The 12,409-nt window shown below is 38.2% G+C and overlaps 1 protein-coding gene across 3 annotated transcripts in view; it reads left to right on the forward strand.

Annotated features, from left to right (window-relative positions):
- The window catches only part of BTBD7 (BTB domain containing 7), a 70,459-nt gene that overhangs the window by 35,796 nt on the left and 22,254 nt on the right, over positions 1–12,409 (forward strand). For all 3 annotated transcript variants that reach the window (XM_084873366.1, XM_084873364.1, XM_084873365.1), the window contains exons 4-5: positions 9,835–10,043; positions 11,490–11,565. In XM_084873366.1, coding sequence (XP_084729492.1) covers positions 9,835–10,043; positions 11,490–11,565 — 285 coding nt within the window. The remainder of the gene's footprint in view (positions 1–9,834; positions 10,044–11,489; positions 11,566–12,409) is intronic.

A 12,409-nucleotide genomic window follows, 5' to 3' on the forward strand; every position in this document is an offset into this window, starting at 1 on the left:
TAGAACCAGGTCCCCTTCAGTCTACAGGCCGATGCTCTATCCATTGAGCCAAATTGGATAGGGCAGTACTACTTATTTAAAGAGTACACTGAGCCCTGGCCGGTGTGGCTCAGTTGGTTAGAGAGTCATCCCATGTTTATCTTATACATCGATGTTTTTCTCCCTCCTTCCATCCCTCCCTCCCTTTCCCTTTTTTTCTTCCCTTCTCTATCCTTCCCCTTCTCTAAAATTAGTAAAAACATCCTGGGGTAAGGATTTAGATAGATAGACAGATTATTAGATAGATAGAAAGAATTTTGAAGTCTTGTCACCGTGAAGATAGCATATAACATTTCCAGTGGTGCTGCCCAGTGCCACATACTCTGAAATAGACAAAGGCTTATACACTTATGGTATCACACTTCATCTTAAGGTGTCTGTTTTTTGCTACACTTTACATGTACCACCATTTATATTTGAGGTGTCTGTTTTTTGCTACACTTTACATGTACCACCATTTATACTAGTATATGACTTTCACAATAAAACCGGTTAGTTGTATGGACTGATCAAAATTTTTTATGTTAATAGGCCTAAAATAAGACACACAGTTCTTTTAAGATCTTAAAAGCTATTTTTTATTTATTTATTTGTTTGTTTATTTATTTATTTTTGTTATATCAGCCTTTTTATTTTCCTATTTCTAGTATTGTTCGTTTCCCTTTTTTTTCCCATTTTAAATTTTATTGGGGTGACATTAGTCTACAAGAACATAAAGGTTGCCGAAACCGGTTTGGCTCAGTGAGTAGAGTGTCAGTCTGCGGACTGGAGGGTCCCGGGTTCGATTCCAGTCAAAGGCATATACCTTGGTTGTGGCCGGGGATGTGCAGGAGGCAGCTGGTCAATGTTTTTCTCTCATCGATGTTTCTAGCTACTCTCTCCCTCTCCCTTCCTCTTTTGTGGAAAATCAATAAAATATATAAAAAAATAAAAATAAAATATTTCCCTTATGAACAATACATTTATTAAAAAAGAAGAAGAAGAAGAAGGAGGAGGAGAAGGAGGGGGAGGAGGGGGAGGAGGGAGAGGGAGAGGGAGATGGAGAGGGAGAGGGAAGAGGAGAAGAAGAAGAAGAAGAACAACAACAACAACAACAACATAAAGGTTACATGTGTGGATTACTGATTTACAAAATCTGTATATAGGAGCATGTGCCCACTACCCAAAGTCAAATTTCCTGTCACCTCAGGACGCCTTTCTCTCCTCACCCCCACCCTCTGGTAATCACCACACTGCTGTTTGAGTACATAAGTTTCAGTTTTATATTCCACATATGAGTTAAATCATAGTTCTTAGCTTTCTCTGTTTTGACTTATTTCACTTCGCATAATGTTCTCAATGTCCATCCATGTTGTTGTAAATGACGCTATTTCATCCTTTCTTATGGCTGTGTAGTACTCCATTGTGTACATACCACATCTTCTTTATCTATCGTAGGGTACTTTGGCTGTTTCCAACTCTTGGCCACCATGAATAATGCTGCAGTGAACATAGGGGTGCATATATCTTTATGTATAAATTATTTCGAGTTTTTTGGGTATATACCTAGAAGTGGGATTATTATCTTTACTCCAATGTGCGTTTCTGGCTCCTTGTCGAAAATTATCTCTCCCTATATGTGTGGTTTTATATCTGGGCTCTCTATTCTATTCCATTGATTTGTGTATCTATGTGCCAATACCATGCTGTTTTAGTTATTGTAGCTCTGTAGTATATTTTGAAATTAGGTAGTGTGATACCTCCAGCCTTGTTCTTTTTTTTCAGTATTGCTTTGGCTATTATGGGTCTTTTGTGGTTCCATACAAATCTGATGATTTCTCGTTATATTTCTTTAAAAAATGACATTGAGATTGCTTTAGATAAAATGGCAGTGGCAGGAGTTCTCCCACTTCCACAGCAGTGCTAATGACCTCTCGGGCGGACATCCTCCGAGGGGTCCCAGACTGTGATAGGGCGCAGGCCCGGCTGAGGGTCTCCCCTCACCCCCATGCACGAATGTCATGTACTGGGCTTCACCAGGCCTCTCGTCTTTTTATAAATATTTCCAAAATAGTAAATCTTACAGTGTGGAGTGTATTTCTAGAATCACTAAAATAGTGAATGAATATAAGCTGTTCAGAAAGTTCCTTGCCTCCATTTCTTTTCATAACATCTTGCTGAAAAGGAATCAATTTCTATTATAAATTGACATGGACTAACCTTGCTAACTATATCTCCACGAAGTAGTTTACTTTGATAGACTAAAAGATTTTGGGCTCTGTTTTGGTCCTTTCCACTAAAACATTTTTATATACTTCATATTAGCACTGACATGTCTGTATAGCTTCTGATAAATGTTTTACATGTAATTTGAAGGTGAAATATCCATGCATCTGAAAATAGTGCCAAAAATGGAAAATGTAATTTGTACACTGAAATGTCTATTTCTAACCATATTCTTCTTCAATCGTAAATAGAGTTATTTTATTTTTATTTTTTTTTAAATATATTTTATTGATATTTCACAGAGAGGAGGAAGGGAGAGAGATAGAGAGCCAGAAACGTCGATGAGAGAGAAACATCGACCAGCTGCCTCTTGCACACCCCCTACCAGGGATGTGCCCGCAACAAATGTACCTGCCCTTGACCTTAATCGAACCTGGGACCTTTCAGTCCGCAGACCGATGCTCTACCACTGAGCCAAACCGGCTTTGGCCTCAATCGTAAATAGAGTTAGAACCATTTTGAAGTGGCATGGTTTTAAGTCTACAATTCCACTTATTTATACGTTCATTGGTGGTTTCTTATATGTGACCTAACTGGGTCTAAACCACAACCTTGGCATATGGAGATGCTCTAGTCAACTGAGCTATCCTGCTGGGACTTAGTGGAGTTTTTTATTTTATTTTTATTTATTTATTTATTTATTTATTTATTTATTTATTTATTTTAAAATAAATTTTTATTGTTCATATTATTACAAATGTTCCTCCCCTCCCCCTCCATTGCTCTCGTCCACCAGGTTCCCACCCCACCCTCTACCCTTTCCCTACCCCCCACTGTCCTCATCCATAGGTGCACAGTTTATATTCAGTCTCTTCCCACACCCCCCACTCCCCTTTTCCCCGAGAATCGTCAGTTCACTCCCCTTCCATACCTCTGATTCTATTATATTCAACAGTTAATATTGTTCATCAGATTTTTTTTTTTTTAATTTCTTTGGTTTTTAGATTCACTTGTTGACAGTTACGTATTTGTTGTTCATAATTTTTATCTTTATTTACTTTCTCTTCTGAAAGAACCCCCTTCGGCAATTCATATAATTGTGGTTTGGTGGTGATGAACTCCTTTAGCTTTTTTTTTATTAGTGAAGCTCTTTATCTGGCCTTCGATTGTGAGTGATAGCTTTGCTGGGTAGATTATCTTTGGCTGTAGGTTCTTACTATTCATCACCTTGAATATTTCTTGCCATTCCCGTCTGGCCTGCATGGTTTCTGTTGAGAAATCAGCTAACAATCGTATAGGTGCTCCTTTATAGGTAACTACCTGCTTTGCTCTTGCTGCTTTTAATATTTTCTCTCTGTCTTTTGCTCTTGGAATTTTAATTATGATTTGTCTTGGTGTGGTCCTCTTTGGATTCCTTTTGTTTGGAGTTCTGTGCACTTCCTGGACTTGTAAGTCTAATTCTTTCACCAGGTGGGGGAAGTTTTCTGTCACTATTTCTTTCAGTATGTTTTCGATATCTTGCTCTCTCTCATCTTCTGGGACCCCCATAATTCTGATGTTGGTTCACTTGAAGTTGTCCCAGAGGTTTCTTACATTATCTTCAATTTTCTGGATTCTCTTGCCTTCTAGCTTCTGCGGAGGAGTGTCTTCTGGCTCTTTTTGTTCCAAATCTTTTACTTGATTCTTGCGATCTTCCATTCTGTTTTTAGGACTCTGTATAATATTTTTTATTTCAGTCAATGTATTCTTTATTTCTTGTTGATCCCTTATCATTTCTTGTTGATTCCTTATTAATTCTAGTTGATCCCTTTTCATATCCTCATAGGTCTTATCAATCTTTTCTAGGAAATTCTGGAAAAATCTTATAAGCGTGGTTTTGAACTCTATATCCAGTCGCTTCTTTTCCTCCATTTCTTTTGTTTGTGAACTGTTTTCTTGTCTCGGCATTTTCACAGCTTCCCTGAGTTAGTAGGGTGGCTTTGTGTGCTAAGGTGTCCTATATGGTTCAGTGAGTCAGCCTCCCAGTTACCTGAGGTGGATAGTCTTGGTGTAGCCCTTTGTGGGCTGTGTGTGCAGTCTTGTTGTTCAGCCTCGCTTGTTGTTGGTATCACTGGGAAGCATTGATCTCCAAGCCAATTGGCTATGAGGATCAGAAGTGTCTCAGCTAGGAGGGTTTCTGTATTCCGCTTGAATGGGGCGGAGTCTCGGGGTGGCATAGACAAGCTTTGTTGAATCCCACACAATTGGTTGCAGGCTGCTTGCACTTCTTTGGTATAGGCGCAGACAAGCTTTGGATTCCTGTCTGTCTCTCCCTCGGAGAGTCCTATTCTCGGCAAACGAGAAAGCTAGCCACTGGAAGGGCTTCTGTGCTCCGCTTGGATGGGGCGGAGTCTCAGGGTGGTGCAGGCAAGCTTTGGTCAGCCCCTCCCTACAAGGGTCTGGTTTCTGAGTCCTGCAGTAATGGCCGCTGGCTTCACACACCTCCGAGAGATCTCTGCCCACTGTCTGATTGTCTGGCCTCTCCCTGTCCGGGGCCATCTATCAGCGCAATAGGGTGATTCTGTTTTCCTCCCGAATAAGAAAGCCAGCTGTGCATTAACTGTCCACCCTCTCCGCGCTCCGAAAGCAAGCCAGCAGCGAAGTCGGGTGGCTGCCTTTTTGCGCACACAGTTCTCCACACCTTCACAGTTCCTGAGGTTCAGCGTGCCTTCTCCCTCCTTCCCAGATGGTAGAGCCTCCTCTCAGCCAGCCGTCCGGCGCTTCAGGGTGATGTTTCCCCTGTTTTCCAGTTCTAAATTCAAATTTGTTGTGGTAGACTGCATTCGGGTGTCTACCCTATGCCACCATCTTGGTTTTTCCTCTCAATTAAGAATCTTAAGGGCCCTTAAACTTAGTCTTTTTGTTTGTTTCCTTTCATGGCTTAAGAGAAAACTTTCATCTTCATCAATGGTTGTCTATGTACGTTGGCCTCTCCTTTATTTACTGAAAGTTATTCTCTAGGAGTTTCCAGCTTCTTTCCCATTTTTGTCTGCTTTTCCCTTTCACTCATTTTGGTAAGAGCTGTAAGAATAAGGGTACAAGCAATCAGTGTACATTTTCACACACAAGTGGCGTGAATCTTGCTGATTACCACTTTCCCATCAGAAGGGAGTAATGTTCTCAAAATAGAGAAACTTCTCATTTTCTTTCCAATATTTGCTGGATTTTGTGGTCAGTGATTGATTTTATATTGAGCCCTGAGAGAAGAAACACAGCAACTTCCATAGTGTAATGTGTTTTTGTTTTTGTTTTTTATTATTTGACATTTTGCACAGATAGTAAAAAAGTACAAAAAAGTGTTCAGCAAAGAGTCTCCAGTTCTCCCAACTTTTTGGAGAAGTTTAAGGAGTGAATCTGGGAATTAGCTCTGGGTTGGGACTGTGTACTTAAAAGTCATAAGGATTTAGTGAGAGTTAAGAGCATGGAGGCAGATGACATCACCCAGGAAAGTGTGTGGTTAAAGGAGCTGTGCATTTACAGAACTTGGCACATAGGTACTCTAGAATGTTGGAGTAAACGAAGGGTGTCTGTCAAGGGTATAGTCTCATTTCAACCTCATAATAACCCTAAGTTAGTAGTTTAATACAAATGAGAACATTTCAGGCTCAGCGAGGTTAAGTGACTTTGGTTCTAAGTGGTCAAAGTGGGATTTCTAGCCCAATCTGTATGGTTTCAAAACCCATTTTTTTTCTTACTGTGTTTTACTTTTTTGTAAACCACCAGTTTAATATGTTATCATTAGTTTTCTTTATTTACCTCTGTCAGTGTCCTGACTTGGGAGGGTTGTGATGCGTCCTTTTAAATAACTGGTGTGTGTGAGTGTGTGTGTGTGTGTGTGTGTGTGTGTGTGTGTGTTTCTAATTTCCTCTACTTCATTCCAAAACACATCTATTAGATTGACTTATCATACTCAATTCTAGTCCAATGCCTAACTTAAAACAACAGATTTTACACAAGTCCTCCACTGGCTACTGGGAGAGGCCTGTCCTCCTCAGCGTGGTACTCAGGCTCACCATAAAACCACAAGAACTGCTCAGAACTTTTCCATATTTATCATTCTCATCAGCACATATTCATGTTTTTGGGTGGTGTTTACATGTAGATTTTATTGTGGTCTTGGTGTTCTTTATAAGAATTTCATTTTAATGTTTAAATTACATTTTAATCTTTAGATTTAATTACTCTTATGTTTACTGTTATGTTTTTCTAAAAATGACTTTATCTTTGTGGCAAAAGTAGCCTAAATGTCCTCTGACCTCAGTTCCATATCTAGTATAGGGGTTTTTGTCTTCTGTTACTAATGTGATGAGTCAGCCTTCGCTCCTACATTTTCCAATAAGGATCCTTTTAATGAGGGGAGGGGAGGAGAGCAATTCTAATTGTTAGAAACTTGAAATTAGAGCTTTTAATATTGAGTCAAGATTCTTTTAACATCTCTTTGATTCCCAGGACCTGCCGTAGGAACAACAGAGAAGTCAGTCCTTCCTCCTTTGCCTCACGAAGATCCATCCACTTAACTGCCACCTGTCCAAACCATCCCCACGCGCCTCGATATTTTGAATTTAGTGTCTTTAGACACTTATTGCATGCAAAGGGTTAAAGATAGCTTAGTCTCTCCTTAGAAACTTAAGTGAAATAATATTGTTTGCTTGGGCCTTTTCTCCTATGACAAGTCTTAAACTTCCTCCTCTGAGGATTCTGGAGTTTTGTTAGTGCCCTACCTTAAAACTTGGGGCCCAGAGCAGAACATACACCCTGCAGGGGAGCAGTGCAATCATTCCTTTGATTAGTACTCTATGCATGATTTTTTTTTTTAAGAATAGTTTATTGATTTTTAGAGAGGAAGGAAGAGGGACAAAGAGAGAAAAACATCAGTGTGAGAGCACAGTATCAATTGGCTATCTCCTGCATGCCTCCTACCAGGAATCAAGTCTGCAACCTGGACATGTGCTCTTGACCAGGAATAAAACCCACAACCTCCTGGTGCAGGGACGACGCCCAACCAACTGAACCACAGCAGCCAGGGCCATGCTTAGATCTTAAAAGTCTGATATTGCTTCAGCTTTATAGCAGCCATGTTATATTTTATATTCATTCATTTAATACCCAGATATATTTTTAATGTAGGTGGTAGTTAAGCTAACTCTCCCCTGTCATCTATTCTGCAATTGATTTTCTTTGATCTAATTATAGAACTTACTATTTTTCCTAGTTATATTTCATCTTCATTTTGACCCATCATTTTATCCAATTATAATCATGTTATCTAGTGGGTTGTTAACTATGTTTCCCAGTTTTAGGGCATCTGAAAATTTTGAAGCATACTTTCCATGTCTTCTGTTCAAGTTCTTTTTTTTTATTTTTATTGTTTGAAGTATTACAAATAGTGGTACATATGTCTCCTTTTTTCCCCCCATTGACCTCCCCCAGGCCTCTCCCCTCTCCTACCCCCAGGACATGCCCTCACCTGCCCACCTCCTCTCACCCCCAAGTGTCTTGCATCCATTGGTTATGCCCATATGCATGCATACAAGTCCTTCGGTTGATCTCTAACACTCCCTCCCCCCTCAACCTCCCCTGCCTTCCTGCTATAGTTTGGCAGTCTGTTCAATGCTTCTTTGCCTCTGTATCTATTTTTCCCATTTCTTTCCTTTAAAAAATCTTGCCTCTGCAAACTAGAAATAAATATATAATAACAAAAAATGTTTTGAGTCCCAATTTCAGTGTCCAACAGTTCTGAGTCCCTGTTTCAATGTCAAACAGTTCCTTATGTGTACATGTCAGCAATAATATCTGGATGGTGGGCACCTGGTGGCAATGCAGGCCCGACCCTCTCTGGTTTGGTCCTAGGCAGCCTGCAGCGATGCACAGCTGCTGTCTGCTAGCATAACAAGGCGTCGTCAGCGTCTTTCATCTCTGGACTGTTTCTCCTCTTGTCTTCCTGGTTGGAGAAGGCCTGTCAATTCCTCTCTGTTAAGAGGAATCCACCTGGTCTTGGAGTTGTTTTCTGAAAATATACAAACATATTCTCGACCAAAAGTTAATAAAGGAATCTTTTCTATATAGTTGATTTGGGATCCTTTTTATTTTTGCCCAAATGATTTTCCTTTGTCTTATTTAGACACCATGTGTGTTTTTCATGGGTTTCTTGCTGTTAGCATTACACTGTTCAAGTTCTTTATAAACATCACGAAAACTGAGACTTGCCAGTATATCCCCCAAGCTAACCAGTGCTGCTGACAAGTGGTTCTGTGAATCATTATTCTGTTATCCATCTACATCTCTTCGTTATATCTGCAAAGATCTCATTTGTACATTCAACAGATTTTTATTTAGCACGTACCATGTGCAAGAAAAGAAGGTGCGAGAGATAGAGTGAAGACAGCAGTACCTGTTTTGTGGAGCTAACAATCTAGAAATAGCAGGAAGTATCTTGTTAAATGTTCTGCAGAAGATTGGTTATACATTTCTCTATGATATTATCCTTATCAGTACATATCAGAAAAGGGAATAATGAAGCATTACTTTTGCAGAGTCTATATTGGCTACTAATGATTTGTCACATGAAAATGGGATTCATTATTTTCTTCTTCACCTTTAATAGTCTCACAGTAATTTTGAGCTTTGGAAGTCTTTGGAGTTCATTGATGTACTTTCTTTTGGCTATATCTTTTACAGCTCTCACACCCCCAGACCCCCACATTATCAGGGTCCTTTTTTATTTTTCAGTAAACTTAGTTATGAAGAATTTCTGGCCAACTTTAGCCATTTTCTCTTCTAAATCTTTGTCGCTCAGATTTTATTTATATTTTATATTTTGAAATGATCTTTCCTAAGGAAAATAGCTGGCTAGCCTCGGATTTCCTTCCCTTTCCTCCTTCCTCCTTCCTCCCCCACTCCCTTCCCCTCCCCTTCCTTTCTAACTCTTAAGTCACTTCCTCAAGGATCATGATCCTTTTCTCCTTTTCACTTAAACTACTTATTTCTTTTTAACTCACCAGATGAGCATCAAACTGCAAATTTTTATCTGTATTCTGAGGTATTAAACTGTCAAAGGGCAAGTTTTTTTTTATTAGGGTGATACAAAGATCATATGTCCTCATAGTTCATAGATAGAAGATAGCTCTCCTTCTTTGCAAGTGCAGGTTATTGCTGTCAGTCAGTTGTCATCCATATTCTTCCTCTGGCAGATTCCTAGAACTCTATCATTTCTATCTAGTTTTCTTTCCCTTTAGTTCAATATCCTCCACTTTAGGGCCTTATTCAAATTCTGGGGATTTTCACATAGATATTTATTTTCTTAAACAATTGTGAGAATTCCCTGCCTTTTTCTATGGATCTGTCTCTGGACAGCAGATTTCCTATAGAAGTCATAGTCTATTGTTACTTATTATTATCCCATCCCACCAAGTCTTGGTGATTTCCATGAGATTTTATTTATCTCCTTATTCTTTTTTACTCTGGCTACTTTTAGGTATAGTGTCAAACACACTAATGTTCATTGAGTAATATTTATGATTAATCTCAAGAAGTGTTTGCCTTCTTTTTTAGGCTGTGAGGATATCATTGCTGAGAGCATCTCATTAGATACCTTAATTGCCATCCTCAAGTGGAGCTCTCATCCATATGGCTCTAAATGGGTGCACCGACAAGCTTTACATTTCCTCTGTGAGGAATTTTCCCAGGTCATGACATCGGATGTTTTTTATGAGCTCAGCAAAGACCATCTACTTACTGCTATCCAGTCTGACTACCTACAGGTAACCATTTATACACCTCTCAGATTCATTGTCATTCATATGTGCACCAAGAACCCATCTGTACTCTGTTGTTCTCCCATCTGGGGAGATCAACCTACCCAGGAATGCCCTCTTCACATTTGTACAACAAAGCCTATGGCACTCTGGCCCTTCATGCACTCTGACAACATGTGAGCTGTTCTGGGCTCCTGACTAACCACGCCAAAGGGGTTGAGGCAGTAGGCAGGGTCAGAAGCACATCCCAACAGTGATTTTCTTGACTTCCACAAATAATTAATACACTGTACATATACAGTTTCTTATTTTTGGTGGAGTGTGAAATATTTAGGCTGTAGACAGTAGTTTAAGCAGCACAAAGTAGTAGTAATTTTTGATCTACTCAAATACTCATAAAAACTATATATGTGTACTACCAAAGTATAATAATGTTTTCAACTACTTATTTTTAATCCAAAACAAATTTTAGCAAATTCTGTGTTCTTGACTTGACTTGCATATCTATCTATAATTTGGTAACTAAAACTAACAGATTTAAAATATTGCAAAAGTATTTTTAGGTATGTTCAAGCCTTATTTTCTTTTGCATTGGTTGTATAAATATGATGCAGAAAATTGTACAACAGTTTTAAAAGTTACAAAGACAAAAACCCATTAAGCCATTTACTTTTTATACTTTTACTAGAGAAATTATAAAATGCTTTCATCTCAGAAGTACAGTGAAAAATTAAGTCATTTAGTATCTGTGCTCTGATTGCAGCACAAATGTTGTCATGTTGGATTTGATTTACTAAGATCTGTGTTTATTAACCTTGTGTTACTGTCTTGTCCAGACTGCATGCATTTGTCAGTTCTCAGATTATTATCTTTAGAAGCTTTGCATTTCTTCTTAGAAAAACCTTGGAGAGCAGCCTAGATTTGCTTTAATATTTTAGATAAAATATGAAGAAATGAGGGGCACTTTGGCATTTCACAAATTGTGCTTAAAGGGTCTTAAAATCAGTAGAATATTTTATGGGGATTGTTTCTGCAAGAAATAGTAGCCACACTGTATCCTTAATTCTTTAATTTTTATTTCTTTATCTCCATCTTGTCCCAAAAAGAATTTGAGGCAGCTGTATAAAGACCATATAGTAAGATAAAATAAATTTAAAATAGGTGAAGAAAACAAGATAAAGAAAAAAATAAAGATGGAAATAAGAATGAAAAATTTAGTTGGAGCTGAGAGTGAGATTACTGGGCAAAACCCATGTAATGAATGCAATCTTTGTATTTGCTATTGACGGGCAAAAAGTTTAACTGGAACATTTCAGACAGCCAGTGTAAAGAGTGAAATGTGATAGGCAAATTGCATATTGTATTTACTTTATGACCTAGGAGAAGTCATTAATGAAATTAATCATTTATCTAACTTCACCAAAATAAGTATAAACCATTTTTTTATTATAGGCAAGTGAACAAGATATCCTTAAATATCTGATTAAATGGGGTGAGCACCAGCTGATGAAAAGAATAGCAGACAGAGGTAAGCTTGCACTGATTTTCCCAAAAGCTTTACTGACAGGATGCTACATGTCAGTCTTGAAAATAACCACTGTTGCCTAGAAAAAAAATTTTTTTTTTACATTTGGCAAAATTCTTTAGTGGAGAAGAGGGTATACTTTGTTAGAAATAAATAATACCACAAACTTATATTTTACAGCTTTAAAAAGATACTTTTTTTATAATTGATTTTTAGAGAGGAAGAGAGAGAGAGAAACAATAGTTTATTATTCTACTCATCTATGCATTCATTGGCTGATTCTTGTATATGCTTTGACTGGGGATTAAACCCACAACCTTAGCATATCTGGACAATGTTCTAACCCAGTGGTTGGCAAACTCATTAGTCAACAGAGCCAAATTTTTTTAACTTAAACGATATAGGTAGGTACATTGTTATTAACTTAATTAGGGTACTCATAAGCTGGCCTTTGCTAAAAACTCAAGGGGCTAAAGAGCCACATGTGGCTCACGAGCCAGTTTGCTGACCACTGCTCTAACCAGTTGAGCTATCTGGCCAGGGCAGAATACTTTTAAAGTTATCTTTCTATGTGCTTAATATTAAACGTTGACTCTTTTACAGTAGTGTAGTAGAAATGAAGTAATTAAAGTATTATAATGCATATTGTTGATGAAAATGTTCTGGAATTAAAGAGTGGAGATGGGTGCACAAAGTAAACTTATTAAAAAACCAGTCTTCTTCTAAAATGGTGAGTTTTATGTTATGTGAATATTACCTCAATAAAAAAATATATATGACTACCCAAAAAAAGCACATTTGCTATTTATTTTTAAATTTGTGGAAGGTAAGAGAGAAATAATAATTT

This window comes from Pipistrellus hanaki (genome assembly GCF_964339955.1).
Source record: "Pipistrellus hanaki genome assembly, chromosome: 1".
Classification (NCBI taxonomy): Eukaryota; Metazoa; Chordata; class Mammalia; order Chiroptera; family Vespertilionidae; genus Pipistrellus; species Pipistrellus hanaki.